This window comes from Psammomys obesus, unplaced genomic scaffold (genome assembly GCF_907164565.1).
Source record: "Psammomys obesus unplaced genomic scaffold, mPsaObe1.curated_primary_1811, whole genome shotgun sequence".
NCBI classification, from domain to species: domain Eukaryota; kingdom Metazoa; phylum Chordata; class Mammalia; order Rodentia; family Muridae; genus Psammomys; species Psammomys obesus.
The window spans coordinates 7,289,140-7,310,539 of NW_026596095.1; the positions used below are offsets into that span (position 1 = coordinate 7,289,140).

Here is a 21,400-nt window from a genome sequence, read left to right on the forward strand (position 1 = left end):
ATATATATATATATATATATATATATATATATATATATATGTATAATCTTTCAACCAGTGAATGTATAAACAAACTGATGTATATATAGACAATTGAATCTTATTCAGTGATGAATTGAAGAAAGCTATCAAGAAATGGTAAAATAGGAGGAGTTATAAATACATAATGCTAAATAAAAGAGCATGCCTGAAAAGATGCATATTATACGATTTTAATTATATGGCATTCATGGAAAGGTAACATTATAGAGACTAAAAACATGAATGGTTAATGAAGAATGAGGGTGAGAAAGAGTGATGAATAAATGGAGCCCAGGATATTTGGGGAAGGCAATGAAGGTGTTCTGTATGACACTAATTATTGATACACACCTTTGTGGATCTTTCAAGAGCTATAGGAGGAGTCAACTTATGAATGAGCCTTAATATTACCTATGCTGTATATCTAAAATACTTAGTGTTCATTAAAACAAGCAATAAACTTAACATACAATTTATTTCCCTTTTCCCTGACTACAAAACAGCAAAGTCTACTAATTGTTTCTGTAAAAAGTGGAGTTCACAAATGACAGTTCACCTCCAAGGTTATAGGATCTAGACAATATCCATTATTCTAAAGACCAAACTAAAAAATAACATCACTGTGAACTCAATTCAGTGTTAATATGTGAAGACCTGCAGAATTACCCAAAAGAGCAAAATATTAGCCAAGACCAAAGAAGTCAGAGCATTGTACAGACATTTCATAAGAATATGTAAAAATTCCCCTTCAATCCAAAGACATTCTAAATAAGAGAAGTACAGACCCCCATTATGGCGTGGGTAATTCCAGTTTGTCACTTATCTTTGAACAGTCCTTCATATTTTCTTATTTAATCACAAGTGTTCTTTTGGATGGAAAAACAATATAGCATGCTCTTTATTCTTAAGAAATATCAGCCAAGAATGGTCACTAGGAATTCTAACCTTCATATCAATTACTGTACCTGCAAATCATAAAAACACGCTCCTTTCTGATGAAAAACTTCACAGAGTACTGCTTCTTAAGACTTTGAATCACTTTATTGTACTGTATTCCAACAAATTGTTTGGAAGATGAAGACTGTATTTTTAGATACTTGGTCTTCATTAAAACAAACAACAAATCTATCATACAATTTATTTCCCTTTTTACCATCAGTACAAAACAGCAAGCTTTTTGCTTCCCTGGTTTGTCTATGTAGTGAAGAAGTTAAAAATAATTCTTTCCCATGTTTCTAAAATGTTTTTGTTTAACTATAAAAAAACCCCACTGCTCTCCCTTTCCAGATTTAGTGTGAGCATGCACTGTTTATGTTTTATATTAACTTGAATTTAGTTCTTTCTATTGTGTCTAAGTCATAAACAGATTATCCTTCAATAAGCTGAAATGTAAGATGGCGGCCTCACCTTGCCGTCAGCATGCTAATCTCTCACCACAATTTCTTTTTTTTTTAAATTCAGAGTAGATTATATGTCAAATGTACTAGTGAGTCATGAGTACTTTGAGTCAAAGGGTGTTAGCATAGCTTAAGTTGTTGTTTGCATGTTTCTTTTCCTCACAGTAAGCAAATCTTAGAACCCTAAAATAAATAAGCGTTTATGTTGTTCAGTGACCATGTACCTTTCTCTATTTTCACGGTAAAATAAATCAATATAATACTAATAGTAAGCCCATGTCTTCATTATTCCCATAGACTTTTCCTCTCAGGGCATTTTGTCTTGTTCTCCTTCTCTGATCAACACCCTATGTCATGGTTTAGTAAATGATATGATAAATCAAGTCACCGCAGCTGTGTTGACTCTGTTGAAAAAGAGAGACTGCCTAAAATTACAGAGTTTAGTCATAAAGATAGCTATTGTTTGGATGTGTAGTTTTCTTTTCTTGCTCTCTTTTCACCGTGAGAGGAGCCGAGCATTCACAGTGGTCGAGGCAGACCCTTCACCACCACCTGTCACTGAAGAGTGTTGGAGGATAAACGTGGTAAATGATGCTACACTAAGATCTGAGCCAGGGCGATGAGAAATTATTTTACCGGAAATTTCTACTTCTTATGGAGCAAAATAGTCAAGCTATCACAAACTGCAGCCACAGCCTTGACCAAAGAATGATGCTCTTAGAAACCTGTTGGTTTATGACCACAGTACCATTGTACTCTCTTCAGTATTATATTTGTGTCCATAGGGAGGCAGAGAAATCAACAATAGTATCTTTGAAGATGTGAAAGAGCAATCACTATTCTTTGGATCTACAGATTGATCCAAGCTTGCCCAATTTACCTCTAGACGCACATGAAATGCTAGCAGTACTGTGTGTCTGTATAGTTCTGTTATTATTATTAGCATTAGCATTATTATTATTATTTCTTTTTTTGGAAATTATTGATATCTGAACACAGTAAGAGTTCGATTTGGTAAGGACAGATACAAGGAAAAGGGCAGACTAGATACAGACCTTTAAGTAATCAGCCCAGACTATCCTAAGTTAAATGACATCATCAACAAAGTGCAGTGGAACTCAGGCCCTCAAAGGCACTTCTTTTTGGGTGGTAGTTGGACTGGAAGCCTGTTGCCTATGATGCCTTGCAGAATTGATAGTTATTCCAATTGGCCAGATGTGGTTTGGATCTCAGTAAGATATATTTTTAAAACACTTTATGCTCTTCACCCTCACTTTACCTGAACCTGGGCTAAAAAAAAAAAAAGAGAGACAAGAAATAGCCATGGATCGACATTGAAAAATGGATATTTGGGCTCCATAAGACCCTTTCTTCATTGGGCAGGAAGGAATTCATGTACTTGTCAGATGTGCTGTAATTTAAGAGGTTACATAAGACAATAACCAAAGTGAGGGGAAAAACTCATGATGTACTGAAATAAAGCAGGATAAATCACTCCTATACTGTTAGGATTTATCAGTTAGCTGTGATTAAAACATACTTTAAAATATCGAATAAGCAGAATGGCCTTTCCATGAGGCTTTTACCCTGAGTTGAACCTTTGAAATGGCACATCTGCAGAGCTATTGTTGTTCCTTTCCCTCCAATCAAATCTGCTGTGGTCAGTACATACATATTTTTTAAATATTTATTATTATTATTAATTACACTTTATTCATTTTGTACCCCCCATAAGCCCCTCCCTCCTCCCCTCCCGATCCCACCCTTCCTCCCCTTTCTGCATGCATGCTCCTCCCCAAGTCCACTGATAGGGGAGGTTCTCCTCTCCTTCTTTCTGATCTTAGACTATCATTTCTCATCAGAAGTGGCTGCATTGTCATCTTCTGTGGCCTGGTAAGGCTGCTCCCCCTCAGCGGGAGGTGATCAAAGAGCAGGCCAATCAGTTCATGTCAGAGGCAGTCCCTCTTCCCATTACTATGTAACCCACTTGGAAACTGAACTGCCATGGGCTATATCTGTGCAGGGGTTCTAGGTTATCTCCATGAATAGTCCTTGGTTGGAGTATGAGTCTCTGGGAAGTTCCCTGTGTTCAAATTTTATTGTTCTGTTGCTCTCCTTGTGGAGTTCCTGTCCTCTCCAGCTCTTGCTATTTCCCACTTCTTACATAAAATTCCATTCATTCTGCCTGACAGTTGGCCATCAGGCTCAGCATCTGTTTTGATAGTCTGCAGGGCAGAGGCTTTCAGAGGCCCTCTGTGGCAGGTTCCTAGGTTGTTTCCTGTTTTCTTCTTCTGGCTTTCAGAGGCCCTCTGTAGCAGGTTCCTAGCTTGTTTCCTGTTTTTTTTTCTTCTTCTGATGTCCATCCTCTTTGCCTTTCAGGATGGGGATTGAGCATTTTAGTTAGGGTCCTCTCTTTTGCTTAAAAACCAGATTTCTTAATAGAATGACATTTGGACAACTATTTTACTTAGTGATCCAGTGCAGTTTAGTAGGGAAGCTGAAATAAGCCTTCTCCTTTCGGGGGGGAAACAAGATGGCATTCTGCTGAATGCCAGAATTTTATCACTTTGGGGGTGGGGGGAGCTGCTTGAGAGACCTAAGAATATAAAAGCGTTTGAGATCTCAGAAGGAGTTTAAATCAATGCACTACCACAGTTACTGAGCAGAGGAAAGAGCCTGCTGGCTCAATTGCCAGGAATCTCCTCAGAAACCCTCGCTTTGATTTCTTCACATCGCCCTCTACATTACTGCGAAACACGATATGGAGAGACACTATGACTTTGATGCTGCACAGCTCCAACAAACAGAAACTAATATGACAGAACAACGGAGAGTTCTGGTTTCGTGTGAATGTACAAAAATATCTCGATCCAGCTCACTACATGATATGTTTCCCCAGGGGCTGTCTTTTTTTACTTATATTTTCATAAAATTATAATTTGGTGTTTTTATTCATGAATTCTAGTAAGCAATGCCATGTTTATGTAGTACCAGAAGCTCACAAGGGGATATTGTTATTCATATTATTACTTCAACAATATGTATTATTCAGCCACTTTTAAAAATATGTTTACCAGTGCCGGTCAGACCTCAGTTCTGAGTGAGAAATTACTAATTGTATGCCAATGGAAAATGTGATGTCATTGATCAGTGGCTAGGGACGGGTGGAACTGAAGATTGCACTTCTTCCAGCAAGCAGGGGTATGTTTTGAGTTTCAATAGTTAACAGTCAAGTGGGTCATAAAAATATTGAGGCTTTAAAAGATAAGTATCTTTGGGTTTATACCATTATCAATTGATCAGTACATTTGGAATTACTTTGCAATAAGACGCTTCTTATGAAAAAAAAATTAATAAGTGCTTTCTTTTAATATATGCAACACTTTGTGACATTAAAGACTGGAGTTTTTCTAAACAAGAAAACAAGAGTTTTTCTAAATAAGAATCTCAAAATTCTTTGCAGAAACCGGGAGCTCCAAATCCCACTCTTGGCTCTGGCCCTTACTAACCTTGTGGCTTTGGTTTGTGTTCATTGTTTAGTTTGGGTTTCATCACTTAGCAGCAGGACATCACACTTCTTGGTTATTTTAGTTACCTTTCTATCACTGTGATAAGACACTATGACAAAAGCAACCTGTGGAAATGGAGTTTATTTGAGCTTACAGTTTCAGAGGGTTAGAGTCCATGACCATCTTAGCAAGGGGGCATGGGAGCAGGCTTCTGGGTGTGGTGCTGGAACAATAGCTGAAATCTCATTTTAAGACATGGCCAGAAAATAAAAGGGGTGTGTGAGAGGAGACACAACCAGGAGACAGAATGAAAGCTAACTCAAAGTGGCCTGAGTCTTTTGAAACCTCAGAGCTCACTCCTGCCCCTCATGACACACTTCCTCCAACAAGATCATACCTGCTAATCCTTCCCATTTACAGCAACTAGGGATTGAGTATTCAGACATATGAAGCCCATGAGGGCCATTCTTATTCAAGCACCTCACCATTCTTTCTCTCAGAAATAATGTGTAGAGTAAATACAAAGACCTATGGGGAGGCTGTGGCACAGCAGAAGCAGCTTTGGACAGTGTGGAAGCCTAACTGTGTGGCCAGGTCAGAGCCTTTAACGTTTCTGCACTCTGAACCTAGAAAATAAGAAAATTGGCTGTGCGAAAGTAAAACAAGCAAGCAAGCAAACAAAAAACTCCTTTGATATTATTTAAAGCACATTTTGGAAAATAAATCACAACCCAAATATTTCTGACTTATTAGCATCCTTCTTTGGAAACTAAAGCACTTGGTAAAGTATTTCTGGTGTTTAACATAGTTTAAGCAGTTTAACCTTTTATTACACCAGATTAGTAAAAAGAGCTTGTTTTGTTCCTGAGAAATGTGTAAAGCTTGACTAGCTTGGGGCCTAGAGAAATCGCTCAGTGGTTAATGCACTGACATAGCAGAGGAATGGAAATCAGTTTCCAGCACCCACATCAGGCTGTTCATAAATGCCTGGAGTTCCAGTTCAAGGGACACCATGTTCTCAGCTCTTCAATGCCTACATGCACATGTGCATATCAACACAGAGGCAATGTGCATAATTAAATCTCTTTGAAGTATGCTTAATCTAGTTGGTTGATACTTTTGAACCTCTGTTTCATGAGTAGCTGGTGTCCATGGGAAGACATTGGAGTCCTTGGTAGCTATGTAACAGTTCATATTCCCATAGGTCAGAATGTGAGGCCACTGTAGCATTTGCATTCTTACTTGAATATACTTACTCTCTATGTTCTTTCTTACTGACAAGCTGATAGGAACTTTGAAACTACTGGAGATTTGAATTGTAAATGTGTGTCTTACTAGCACAATGCCTAAAGGTATGGGTTTCTAAGATGTGGATCACAGTTTGTCTGCTTGTGTGATAATAAATAAAAAGAAGGTAATTATGGTCTGAGCTATATCTTATAGGTCAAGATCTTCATTTTAGAACTTTAACACATTTCAAACTCTCATTGGAAAAAGGAACTGCTCTCTTACACCAAACCCTAACTGGTGTCAGGGTGCTCTGTTTTTACAGAGTTTTTCTTCGCCAAAATACTTACTTGGGATCATACTTTGGAATTAGATTTGATAACTTCTTTTTTTTTTTCACACAGTGGATCTATTTTATTTCTTCCTTGCACATTTTTAATTAATTTTTTTATTTATTATAATTTATTCACTTTGTATCCCAGCTGTAGTCCCCTCCCTCATCCCCTCCCAACCCCACCTTCCCTCCCTTTTCTCTTCCAATGCCCCTCCTCAAGGTGAGGTCCTCCTCCCCTTCCCTCTGACCCTACCCTATCAGGTCTCATCAAGGCTGGCTGCTTTGTCTTCCTCTGTGGCCTGGCAAGGCTGTTCCCCCATCCCACTCAGGGAGAGGTAATCAAAGAGCCAGCCACTGAGTTCATGTCAGAGACAGCTCCTGTTCCTTTTATTAGGGAACCCACTTGGAGACTGAGCTGCCATTGACAACATCAGAGCAAGGGTTCTAGATTATCTCCATGAATAGTCCTTGGTTAGAATATCAGTCTCAGTAAACCTCCCTGAGCCCAGGTTTTTTGGTTCTGCTGCTCTCTTTGTAGAGTTCCAGTCCCCTCCAGGTCTTTCTATGCCCTGCTTCTTTCATAAGATTCCCTATATTCTGCCCAAAGTTTGGCTATGAGTCTCAGCATTTGCTTCAATACCCTGCTTGGTAGAGTCTTTCAGAGGCCCCCTGTAGTAGGCGCCTGTGCTGTTCCCTCTTTACTCCCTTTTCCAATGTCTATCATGTTTGTCATACCACTCCTAGACATATATCCAAAGTATGCTCAAGTATTCAACAAGGACATTTGCTCAAGCATGTTCATAGCAGCTTTATTCGTAATAGCCAGAATCTGGAAACAACCCAAATGTCCCTCAGTTGAAGAATGGATACAGAAGTTGTGGTACATTTACATAATGGAATACTCTTCAGCAATTAAAAACAAAGAAATCGTGAAATTTGCAGGCAAATGGTGGGATCATCTGGAAGAGATCATGCTGAGTGAGGTATCTCAGAAGTAAAAAGACACACATTGTACATACTCACTTATAAGTGGATATTAGACATACAATATAGAATAATCAGACTAAAGTCTGTACACCTAAAGAAGCTAAGCAAGAAGGAGGACCCTGGGTAAGACTTGATAACTTCTTAATAAATTGTCTTGAATATTTTAAAGCAAATTGGGATTTTAGAATACACAAAACATTTTCATTGGGCCCATTGAATTTACTTTAAATTGTACATAATTGAACATGCACCAATGCAACTTAGTACCAATATGTCAGTCTGACCTTCAGTTTTCACACACGCTAGCAAAAGTCAAGTGCGTGTTCCCAGCAAGAAGTGTTCATCTACTTGGCTTATCCTGGAAAGAGCAGAGATGACTAAAACAATTAACAAGGAATAAGAAGCCAGTGAACAAAACCCACAGCGAGAACTGTGTCTCACCCCCAAAGCAGCTGACCAAGACCAAAGCTTCTTTTATTTTTTATTTAATGAAAATAAAAATAAGGGTCACAACATCCTTCTTTGATATTAAACCAAACATTTTTAAATTTAAACATTGTATTCAGTCTAATCCATGCCTAACTTAGTAGTAACTATCATTTTAAACAATTCCACATATTGCCTTTAGTATTGTATATGCAACATATTCAATCTGTACTTTAATGTGAAGAAGGTTATCACATATTCATCAAAGAGTTCACTTGAACTAGGGTTTTTACTCTGTTTTTATTTATCGCCCTTTTGTTTTATTGTGTTTGGTTTTGTCTTGAGGCAGTGTCTCATGTAAACCCGCAAGGCCTAAGACCCCCTATGTGTCAAACACGGGCCTTAAACTATTGATTATTTTGTTTCCACCTCACAGGTATTAGGGTTACAGATATGTGCCAACACGCCTGGCTTCTGTGTATATGTTCCTCACCATTTAACTTAATGTGTCATTAAAAAATAGATTTGACTTTAAGAAATAATCCTTTAAATCCAATCTCTTTCCATTTTTAGGGAAAGACTACTGCCTTCTCTTCTGCCTACATGAGGTTTATTCTGAATACTGAAAGAAATGGAGCATGGAAAGGATCTTTTTAAGGCATAAATTTCCGTCAATGCATAATTTACTATTAATTTAATTTTACATAATGAGAAATTGTGGAAAAGGAATAGTCCCTTAAACTCTCTGTTGCTTCCCAGGTATTTCTACAGTGCCTTTTCACAGACAGGTCTTTGATAAAGTATGCCTTCATGCAGAGTAAAAATCTAGGGCACCATGTCAGACCCCCAGAGGAGGCTGCTGATGCAGAGAACACTTTATGACATACCTCAAACGACATTGCACAGGCAACTACCACCTGCCTGCCAGGAGCCCACATGGGCCTGGCCCTACTGAGGAACTTATAGCCTCTATTTAAAATAGCTCACTATAGGGATACTCACACTTTAAATGTAATTGATGGTGGCAATGATCTTCTCAATGGCACCTGACACCCTACTGTGAAGAAAGACACATCAGCCTTTGCCATGAAGAAGCTACCAATTATACTAAACAAACGTGTGAGTAGCTATTAATCAAAACTACTAAACAAACAATTAAATGATGTCACACAAAACAGACCCATTTAGGCACAGCAGCTATGCTTTGGCATTTTAATCATTTGCCCTCCATGTAGTGTAAAGTCGAAACAAGTAATCTCTCTCAGTACTGAGATCAAATTCCATTGATGAAGTTCAGCTTTTAATGATAAACCCTAAGGGTTCTTTTTCTTGTATTATTGCATAATCTAAAAATTATTCTTGCCTCTTCAGTAATAGTGTATTATAAATAACATCCCTTTTAAAGGCTGTGAAGATGTTAATATAACGAACAGTGAAAAACAGGAAACATGATTATAGAGAAGAAATTTGTTTGCAGACAGCATTTTAAATTTAGGTGATATTGATCTTTGCCAGTGCTCCAAACTATTTCAAGTGTGGGCCAAAAGATTCCTAGAAATTTGTCACCAATGCCCTCACTCCATTAATCCACTAGAGACCTACATAATCCTTATTTGAATGAAATACCAAGATGGCCTCTAGTGTATTAAGTTTATTTTGAAATACACCAGACTTATGTTCAACTCAAGCAAGTGCCTACCACTAGCTATATCCCAAATCTAAATTTTTAAAGGAAATATCAATGTGTAATAGTCCTAATATCAGAAAATAAATAGTACATTCAATCTTACTCGACAGTAGAAATAAAATCGATCCCTTAAGAAACATAGACACATAGTGTGAGCATTGCTCTGAGTGTGTGTGTGTGTGTGTGTGTGTGTGTGTGTGTGTGTGTGTGTGTGCATGTCTTCCATTGAGCATATAAATCTGCCTGCAGGCTCCAATGTTGCCTGTCACCCTCCATTCTGTTGATGTGAATTGGCTAAACTTTTGCCTCTTTTTCCTCTTCAGTTTTCACTTCTTACACTTGATGCAGCTTTCAATTGTGTAGAACATTACCACCGTAGAGTAGAAAGCACGTGACTCCACCATGTCCTCTAATTCTTCAAAGATACCAAGTCTGCACTGTGGTTGCTCACATCTTGGCTGAGTCCACCATATACAAATATTATGCTTCTGGATTAAGAGATAATAGCTTTTGTAGTTTTCTCACTGGAAAAATCAAGAATGACTAAGGTTAAAATTTCCTGTTTATTCTTTTCAAATAGTTATAGATTTAGTTTAGCAATAGAGTTATAATCATTCCACAGAGTATATGACCTGACATGATTTTCAAAAAAAAAGTCAGATTTTTTATGTGCATGTGTTGAGACTTTAGTCAAAGCATGTACTATAAAACAGAATATTAGTACAACCAAAATAGATTAAAGAAAGAACTACTTGCTTTCTAGAGTTAAAAAAAATCACAAGAAAAACCCATGAAGGAAATGATTAGGCTCACAAAATTGTTCTGAAAATAGAAACCTCACCAGAGCTGAAAAGTTGTTAATGCTCTGCCTGAAAACTATGTTCTTAACATTTCTCCAACCTTATAGTAACAGACCATATTTCAATATTGGAAATTGGGATCTTATATTTCTGCTTTGTTGGAAGTTTGATTTGTCATTATTTTCATTCTGATTCAGTAATCTAGAAGACAACTGACAGTATTGATTATTTTAATCCAGAAGCCTGGATTTTCTTCTTGAAGTAGCCATATTGAGATTGGAGATTAAATGCTTCTAAACATGTTTGTCTGGTTCTTGAAACAGCTGATGGAATGATGGTTATTATTACTTTTAAACGGTTTTCTTAGTTTTTATGTATATCTAGCTCACATTTGACTACATGACTCTTTTGCAGTCATGAGTCTTATTTGGTCATGAGTTCTATGCAGTCCTGTGTTACACTGAATGCTATGTGGTCAGGAGTCCCAAATGATAGTGAGTGCCATATGGTCATGAGTCCTGAATCCCAAACTTTATACCATGTGTGCCCTTCAGGCTATATGTTGGCCTTTCTAAGATCCAATATGCACAAATAGGATTATAAAACAAGTGTGCTTGCTTGAGTTAGGTTGAGGACTAAATGAGATAATCAAGAGCTGTTGACCAGAAAGCCAGACCCATTTTAACTCCTTTTGTGTTAAATTGCTTCTGTCCTGTCTCATTGTAAGTCAGGCCATCTTAATGAAGTTTTAATGCATAGAAGTCATTCTGTCCTACTGAATGGAGTAAAATGACTACATCCTCATAAAGCAGCTTAAAAAAATGAAACACAGAGCAATTGAAACAATATTGCTTTGGTCTCCTGTTCCCCTAACTGAAGCTTAATGTTCTATAGGCACAGTATGTCCCTATACCTTCACTTCTCACTCCTCACCCATTCTTTAGCCCTCAAAACAAAGTAGTTTCTGGCTTGGAGCTGAGCCTCTTCCCCATGACACGAGCATCTATCATGTTTTTGGATGGCTAAATCTAGGGATCACTTGTCAGCTGTGAGTTTCCTGGGAACTCTCTGCAGCACTTGACTTAAGCCGTTGGCATCTTTTCTGCTTAGTGTCCTTCATGACCTATTTCCTTATCCTTCCTTTTAAGCACCGTGGTATCCAGAGGCATCCACACTTGGCTACCTTTTACACAGGCTTCATAGATGCACTGATCTCTTAGCTAAGAATACATAAGTGAATTCTCTCTTCCATCCTAGCCTTTCCTGCCTGCCCTGCCCTGTCTTGACTTGCCCTGCCCTTCCTTCCTTTGCTTTGCCTTGTTCTGTCTTCTCATCTCATCTGCACTCCCCTCGTCTTGTATGGACTCTGTCTCCTAGATTTTCCTCTTTTTTCCTCCTCCTTATCCCTAATTCTGCATCATCTTATATTTTAATTGTTTCTCTCAACCAACTTATATTTCTAGTTACCAAGTACTACTGTGAGGCATATTTATTTTAGTAAAGTTTATTTAGTCAGTGACCTAAAAGGTGTTAGGACTTGAAAAAGAATCTTATTCAGTCTCCTATTTGGATACATTTTCATTCAACTTTACTTAATTCTTTCTATCAGCTTTCATTGTCAGCACCTTGACACAGCTCACCCTTCATGCAATAATAGATCCTCGATCAACTACTTAAAATGATCAGACACTGAAAATATATGAAGACAGATAAAATTGTCCAGAGCATGGATAGACTGTTTTTTCTGGAAATAAAAGTGCCAAGAACAGTTAGTATTCATAGTGTATAGTATAGTATAGTATAGTATAGTATAGTATAGTATAGTATAGTATAGTATAGTAAATCATCTGAAGATGGTTTAAAATATACTCAATAATCCTTCACGTTTTGTAAGCACAAAGTGAACTTCTGCAAATGTTAGTATCTTCTGGGATAGAATGGAACCAGTGTGGACCATTGCATCCACGCATATTGGTCAGCTTTAGTAGTAACCCAACATCAAATAAAGTAGAAGTTGATTGGACTTTTCTTAGTGTTAGCTGTTTGATTGCTTTACTAGGGGCATTTGGATACAGGTTAGGAAAGCTGTTGATTTCCATGTCTGAAGTTGGAATGATACTGGGATATCTGGTAAAAGAGGTTTTTTTGGAATTTTTAAATGAGTCTTTGGATTCTGTATAGTGTATCAAATTGAAGAAATAACTCTGGAAATTGTGCTTGCTGCTGTGCACACATATATGCACACATGAGCACATACACACATATACATACACTAAGTAATAAATAAACAAAAACATAATAAAATATATTTTTTAAATCCTAACCATAATAACAAAATTCCAAATAGGCTAGTTTTTATAAAGACCATAATTTCTCTGATTCAATTTTCTTTAATGCTAAGATGACCTTTAAATTTTTCTTAAGAATCACTCACTTGATTCACTGAGTACAGAAAAAGTGACAAATTCTGTGGTGGTTGCTGGATCAAAATAAATACAACCAAGAAATCTGGGCCTAGGGGTCTTTTCTGAGACTGATACTCCAACCAAGGACCATGCACGGAGATAACCTAGAACTGCTGCACGGATGTAGCCCACGGCAGCTCGGTCTACAAATGGGTTCCCTAGTAAAGGGAAACAGGGACTGTCTCTGACATGAATTCAGTGGCTGGCTCTTTGATCACCTCCCGCTGAGGAGGGAGCAGCCCTACCAGAGCACAGAGGAAAACAATACAGCCAGTCCTGATGAGACCTGATAGGCTAGGGTCAGATGGAAAGGGAGAAGGACTTCCCCTATCAGTGGACTTGGAGTGGGGCATGGGAGGAGATGAGGGAGGCAAGGTGGGATTGGGAGTGAATGAAGGAGGGGGCTATGGCTGGAATTCAAAGTGAAAAAACTGAAATTAATATAAAAATATAAAATTAAATTTAAAAAAAAGGTTGGACTCCAACACTGCAGTCAGTTTTACCACTTCTGAGCAACTCTTTGACAGTATAGTCAAGAGAGAGAAAGTGATCGTTGAAGTGCCTATGTTATACCAAAAGTCAACCACAGGAGTCACTGTTTAACATCTGTATAGAGATTTATCTGGCATGCTGTCACCTGCTCATGTTTACCATATGCAATTTCCAATGCCTTGAGATGTGTATACCTTCCTGTGAGAATGTGAACCTGTCAAGTTAAAGGAAGCATTCACCCCTGTGGAGGTTCCTTCGAATCTCTTCATTCTCTTCCCACTTGCTTACCACAGATCTGGCACAACAACATTTGTTAAATGATTGAAGATTATGTCTGCCTGTAGAGATGGCGCTTGGTCTCATGTTCTTCTGCCATTCCTTCTTCCCTAGGTGTGCAGCGCTATTCAGAATCAGGACTTTACTGTCATTGAAGATTACTGCACTGGCCTCAAAGCCCTTCTTTATCTGAAGAGCATTGAAGAGTTAGCAGACTGGGATGGACAGAGTCCAGCCATTATGAGCCATCAGAAAGGAAAACCAGTTCCACGAATTGCTGAGCTCACAGGACAGGTATGCACTGCTCTCCCCTGTGCTGACCATGGAGAATTTTGCGTGGGTTCATTTCTCTTTCAGATCATTTGCTTTTCCACACCTCCACTAAGATACCAAAGGCAGTGCCTGTAGGATGTTGATTTTTTTTTTTACAGTAGATTCACTCTGAAGCAGGCTTGATTACAGCTATATGATAGGTCTCTGAGTTATCTCCTGATAAAACACAAGGTCACATAAAAGAAAAAGATTGAAGTTTGTAGTGTGAAGTGCCTTGAGTTCTTGCTGACTGTACTGATGACTAGCATTCTTTCCGGTGAGAAGCTGGAGATTTCTTTATTCTTTAACAAGCTCTGGAGATTATAACATTACCTTTCTATTTCAAGACAATCAAATCACCAGGGTCCTGAATAATATGATGCCATTTTTAAAATTAAAATCTAATCAGTATCTTTTGTAACTGCCTCTGCCGTGTGGTTAAACCTCAGCTCCAAAGGTTGCAGCCCTGCTTTCTCTCTAACTGCTATTTTCTGAGAAATATACACTACATTTACATTTTGTATAATACAGTGATTTCAGCAACTCTTTTCTAAAACAACCTTCAGCATTTTGTCTTTGTGTTTCCTTTGTATTATTCTAAATAGACAACCATTGTCAGAAGATATTTCTTGAGTCCTGAACGAAAGGAGAAAAAATTATAATTCTTAGTCTTTTCAGCTTGTCACTACATCAATAATTAACTTTAAAAAAGGGAGAGAGGCGGTATGAAAAGATTCTTTAAGGAGGCATTTAATAATTCACATGAGTTTTAACTTGAAACAGGTCACATGAAAAAGAATGAAAAACAAAAACCCTGGGTGTGCCGCCGTGGATGATAGTGAGAGGTTTGGCAAGACTGACGGATACAACGCATAACTGGGCAATGTTTGTGAAAAAGATCACTGTTCTTAGTCTAACATATATCCAAAAATAAAGACTTCCTGAAGAATAATATGTATGATTGCAGGCTCAGTAATGAGAAAGAGGGGAAGAAAACCTACAAAGTGGGTTCCAGGAAAATATCATGATGAATGACTCTCCATGAGTGGCAATCAAACAGAAAGGCTGTGACATTAATATTTATAATATTGTAATTAGAAGACAGAGCCTAAGCAGCATTATTAGTGTAACTAATCATATTATCATAGACTGAGTCTTCAGTATTCAGAGAGTGTTCTTGCCTTTATCAATGATCAGTAATACCCGAAGGTTGTTTATAACTAGAAAAATCATAGATGACATTGCACACATTCAATGTAAAAATATCTCAGGAAAATTGTTTCTGACATGGTATTTTATGACTGTCTATAAACATGGATGTGTGTCATGTGAGCTGAAATGTAAGTGGCTGCTCTGTGCTATCATGATTTGTCTTTTAAAGGGTATTCACCTTCATTTCTCCATTTCCATATTCAAAGGAATGAAGGATCAGGAAGAGGACATCTGTGTCCGTGACATAAATGGAAATTGATTTTCTAATAGTTTAGATCTAGATTTGGACTTTTATTTTGGTAAGCTCAGCCTTCAGCAAAATCATTAGTATAATTTTCCACATTATCAATTATTTAAAAAAATGATTGCTGAATCATTTCTCAAAGATAAAACAAGAAACAAGCAGATGGTCAGTAATAGGACCTGGGTTCTCTGGTACAAGCTGGTATGACTTAACCAGACACATCCCCTTTAGGTTAACATGCTGACTAGTGAATCTAAGTACTCTGGGTTCACATTTAAGGTGGCTTCCTGTCTGGTTCTTCTTGGTATGTGCAGGCATGTACATAAGCATGTGTGTGTGTGTGTGTGTGTGTGTGTCTGTGTGTAAGCAACCTATTAGTACATTGTACCCTGCTATCTATGAAACCTTACAGTGTTTTCATGGCATAAGGAAAAATCTATCATAGTTAGCTGGGTCTCATTTGAAATGTATAAGTGTTATTCTCCTTAAACTTTCTCTTTTGTAAATCATTCTAGATTAGAGTAGAAATTAAAAACAAAAAGTTGTAAGTCAGAGTTTAATGGCAGAAAAAAATGAAACCTTGAGAGTTTGGCTAGAGAGAGAATTTGGCTAACTGAGATATGATATTTTTCAAGATATTAGTAAATGTATTGTTAGTATTTGGCATTTTGGGGCATGGGCACTATGATGATGTGATTATTTGTCTGGGAACCATGAAAGAAATTGGACTGTCTAATATTTGAGCATCAAATTTTATGATCAGAAAAGCAGAGAAATAAATGTCCTTACTGATTATCATTGGAGAGGGGAAAAGGACCACTGAGCAAGCCCCAATATACATGGAAGAGAAACAGCAAATGACCAAACCTTCTGCATAGTTGGGGCTCTTTGCATTCTCATATGCAGTTCCCTGCCTTTTGAACAGCCTTCCAATCCAACAGGAAAAACTTTCCAAATATTTCCATTTCCTTACATTACGTTATAACTCTAAACCAGAGCCAGTTTCTCCTTTTGTCCCTTAGAACTTGAGTCCCAACAGGTATCACAAAACTGCAGTTTTACATCTTTTAACTGTTCTAGACAGACCCCTGTCATATCCATCTTTACATCATAGTACAGGCTTAATAACTGTTGGTTCAGCAGCTGGGTAAATGTAGGAATACAGTGTGGGACCAGAATGTAGAACTGGAAGATACCAGCTTCATTGGTCATCAGGTTTATCACTTTCTCTATTACATTATTAAAGAAGAACGGGGAAGAAACAACCTTTAATGTTGTTTAATGGGAAATGTGGCCCCATGAGCTCATGTGGACACATTTGGACACTTGGTCATCAGCTGGTGGCACTGTTAAGGAGAACTGTGGAACATTTAGGATGTGGAGACTCACTGGAGGAAGTAAGTGACTGGGGGGAGGCCTTGAGGCTTTATAGCCTAGTTACATTTCATATGCACTTTCCATTTCCTGAATGGGGTGGTTTGAATGAGAATGGCTCCCATCAGTCTATATATTAGAACGCTTTGTCACCAGGGAGTAGAACTGCTTGAAACACTTAGGAGAATTGGGAGATGTGCCTACTAGAGTCCTTGTGAAGAAAGTATGGAATATTATTGGGGAAAAAAGTATGTAACTGAGGCTGGGCTTTGAGCCCAGTCTCCCCTACCAGGCCTGCAGGTCAGTATGTAACTCTTAACTGCTGCTCCAACATCATGTGTTGATCATGCTTTCCACCAGGATTATGGGCTAAATCTCTAAAACTCTAACTAAGTTTCCAATTAAATACTTTGTTTTGTAAGAGTTGCCTTGGTCACAGTGTCTTTTCAAAGCAACAGAACAGTGACTATGACACTGAATGTGAATACAGTTTGACTAACCAGCCTCCTGCTTATTCCAACATGCCTTCCCTATTACGATGGAGTGTACCCTTCTGATGCCACCAGCCAAAATAAGCCTTTTCTTTTTTTAATTTTTTTATTTTTATTATTAGTTACATTTTATTAACTCTGTATCCCAGCTGTATCCCCCTCCCTCATTCCCTCCCAATCTCACCCTCCCTCCCTCATCTCCTCCCTGCCCCTTTCCAAGTCCACTGATAGGGGAGAACCTCCTCCCCTTTCATCTGACCCTGTTTTATCAGGTATCTTTGGGACTGGCTACAAAGTCCTCCTCTGTGGCCTAGCAAGGCTACTCCTCCCTTGGGGGGGGGGGGAATGTCAAAGAGCCTGACATTGAGTTCATGTCAAAAATAGTCCCTGTTACCCTTACTAGGGAAACCCACTTGGTTACTGAGCTACCATGAGCTACATCTGAGCTTAGGTTCTAGGTTATATCCATTCATGGTCTTTGGTTGGATAAACAGTCTCATATAAGACCCCTGTGCATTTTCTATTTTAGGTTTCTATTGTAAGGGTATTTCAATCACAGCAATTCAAAAGTAACAATGATAAATGTTTAAATCTTATTTTAGGAGTCTACTTTAACAGAATGAGGTGGGAAAAAAAAACAAAAGAAATCATGAAGTAGGCAAGTGAGCAACGTGTATGCTTCCTTGGCTTGGCAAATGTCACAAAGTGATAATAAGTTTCTTGAGAGCCCAGGTCTAAGTACCGGTGTCTACAATAGTGCCCATCATGTGGAACAGTGACACAGTGCTTGCTTTGGTTAGGGTTTCTATAGCTCTGAGCAGACACCACGGCCATGGCAACCCTTATAAAGGGAGCCATTTCATTGGGATTGGCCTACAGTTTCAGAGGTTTAGTCCATTATCAATATGGTGAGACGTATGGTCACATGCAGGCAGACCTGGTTCTAGAGAAGGAAGCTAGAACTCTACATCTGGATTGACAAGCAGCAGGAAGAGAGAGAGAGAGAGACTCTAAAGTCTCGCTTAAGCACTTAAAACCCCAAAGCCTACCCCTAGTGACACACTTCCTCCAACAAGGCCATACATCCTAATAGTGCTACTTCCTATGAGACTACGGGGACCATTTTTTATTCAGACCACCACAGGGGTTTAATAGCTGGATGAACACAATTATCATTCGCTTATTTTAATATATACCTTGAGTTTCATTTCCTTTCTGAAGCCATCTAAAGCTTTCCTTTCTCATTGGGAAATTCAAATCACTTCCTCCCTCCTTCTAGAGACCTTTGCTCACACAATTAGCAAGCCAAGCAAATCTTCCAGTATTGTGTCTGCTTGTCCATTGCTGCAGCTCATTATAAGCACTTTGAGACTGTACAGCAGGCCTGCTTTATTCGTGCGTTTCCAAGCACCTTGAGCAATGCTACATGTTTATAGAATTAAACCGCACAAACTTATCTGTGCTATTCTTATTTAGAAGAAAAGAGAAAGCAAATTTGTAATTAAAATTCCAACTTGGCTCTTTCAGGAATAGCAGGCATTTATGAGGAAAGAGTAAATGTGCCAAATTACTTTCAGCAGGTATTAAAGCATGATAAAATACATATCAGCGATATTAATAAGTGAACCTAATCTACGCTCATTAAGGGGCTCTCATTAGGATGGGATCAGAAATGCTGCCATGGAACCTGTAGAGCTGCTCTGAGGACAAGGCTTTGTTTTGAAGGTAGAAACCAAAGGTGTATGTACAGGGTCACTTGCATCCCTCTGTGTTTTTAAAATCAAAGGTAACACGGGACAGACCACTGTAAGAAGAGTATAATAATTTTGTATGGTGGTGACTGAGGGTCAGTTTTCCAATGAAAGGATTACAAACACACACATATATGCATACACACACACACACACACACACACACACACACACATATATATATATATTGACATATATGTATATCTATGGATGGCCATGACAGAAATCCTAGTGGTAGAAGCCACCAGAAAACAATACTGTTTTTTAGTTACTGTTTTTTGTTTTATTTGTACTGTGATAGTAGCAAAGGGCTTTGTCTAGTAACCACAAATCCTCGTATTCAGTTCTTAGCAAATAAAACAAATGTTATTTTTTCTTTTATTTCTATTTTCTCTTACTAGTGTTAAAATTCGCTTATAGAAAAAAATACGTAGATCTTACACTATCTAGCTTCTATGAACCAAGATTAGTTTGTTCATGTCCTTTTATGTTTTAAAAAGAAGTCCACAGAACGTGTGTGGGAGAGTCTGTGTGTGACTATCACTGAGGTGTTCCATGCATAATATTATTTTATTATTGGTAACAACATTCTTATTTGTAAATATGTTATAATTTGTTTATTCAAGACAGTGGTTTGATATTGTTCTTGGTATTTGAAACGCATTCTTGTATAACTTGATTTTGTACTTAAGTATTCTTATTTATCTTCGATAATATGTAGGATTCTGATCTCTTGGTCAAAAAGTGGTTATTTAAGTTTTAGAAGAAACCTTTAAGCATATTTCCAAAGTAGTTGAAATATTTTACATCCTTGCCTCTGTGGGTATGTGAATTTAGTTTTGCACCCAATACAACATTTTTATTTGAGCTGAATTAGTATATGTTTATCAATATCATTATTATTAGTTTACTTTTTATTACTGATAATTAATAGTGTCACATTTTTAATTTCCTTGCCATCCATATAGCTTTTTTCAACGAAATATCTGTTTAATCTGTTGTTACTTTTTATTATTTTAAACTGAAATTGAGCAGATTTAATGTATTGGATATAAATCATTTGCTACCAAAAATGTTATTTGACAAAACTCAACATCCATCATAATGATAACCCTAAGCAATCTACAGAGATTCCAAAGCTAGCACAGTACTTAACATTGGAAGGATAAATTGTTTAAGATAAATAGCTGAGCAGGAATTATTCTTTTTTTCTCTGTTTCATGATAGTAGAGGTGCAATAAGATCTTAAAGAGAACAATAGAAGAAATTAATGGTATGTAATTTTTAAGGAAGTGCTTAAACTGTTCTGTTTCCAATATTAAGACTATTCCCATAAAAATAACAAATAAACTATAGTAATGTGATTAAAATAATAAGTGAACTTGGCAAAGTTTCTTGACACAAAAACAATATACAGAAGTTAAAGTTATACTCCTACATGAATGCCTGTAATCATGGAGAGTCCCAGTAGAAATCAAGTTTAAAATGACACGAACACAGCAAGAGTTATGAATTAGTTTAGGACAAAGTAAGACATATGCAATCTCTGCCCACTGAATATGACAATGGATTGATGAAGGAAAAACAAAGAAGTCTTAAATCACTGCTGAAATGTGAATGAATATGTCAGTTGTTTTCAGATTTATCTGTCTGAATATTATGATCTCACTCAAAATTCTAACATATGCTTTTAAAGTTGACAAGTTGCTTTCAACATGTACGTTAGATTTCAAAGACCAGAATAGCCAAAATAATTCATAAAATAGAACAAAGTTAGAATACTTTGTTGAAGTCTTTGTTGAAGAAGATGATCTCCCTTCATGGTCTTCTATAAATGTACAGTCAAGCAAGTGTATTTTGGTGTTGGGATAGACAGAAAGATCAATGGGACCAATAGAAAGACCAGAAAAAGGCCCACAAATACACACTGTGTTGATATTCCATGAACAATACAGTAGAGAAAATACAACTTAACCATGAATGCTTTAAATGAAACCCATGCTTTACACACACTTATTAAAACATATTTTGTATATAAAAATAAAGGTCTAACAAAATTTAAAATTTCGAACCAAATTAAGGTCCACAACAAAACTGAGCTAAAGACAAGATATACATCCTGTCTCTCTGGACTACCAATGTTTAAGTTTCTAATTGATTTATTTTATCCTAGTGTATGCATGTTTTACTTACATATGTCTATCACATATATGCACTGCCCATGGAGACCAGAAGAGGGTGTCAGATTCCTTGAAACTACAGCAACCATGTGGGTGTTGGGAATTCAACCACTGTCTAAGAATACTGCTAAGCCAATTCTCTGTCTATAACTAAGAAAGAAAGAAGGAAAGGAAGGAAGGAAGGAAGGAAGGAAGGAAGGAAGGAAGGAAGGAAG

The 21,400-nt window shown here is 37.5% G+C and overlaps 1 protein-coding gene across 1 annotated transcript in view; it reads left to right on the forward strand.

The window, feature by feature from the left end:
- Positions 1-21,400, forward strand: part of Dpyd (dihydropyrimidine dehydrogenase) — an 844,213-nt gene that overhangs the window by 707,863 nt on the left and 114,950 nt on the right. Inside the window, 1 exon segment of the mRNA XM_055628041.1 lies at positions 13,736-13,915. Coding sequence (XP_055484016.1) covers positions 13,736-13,915 — 180 coding nt within the window.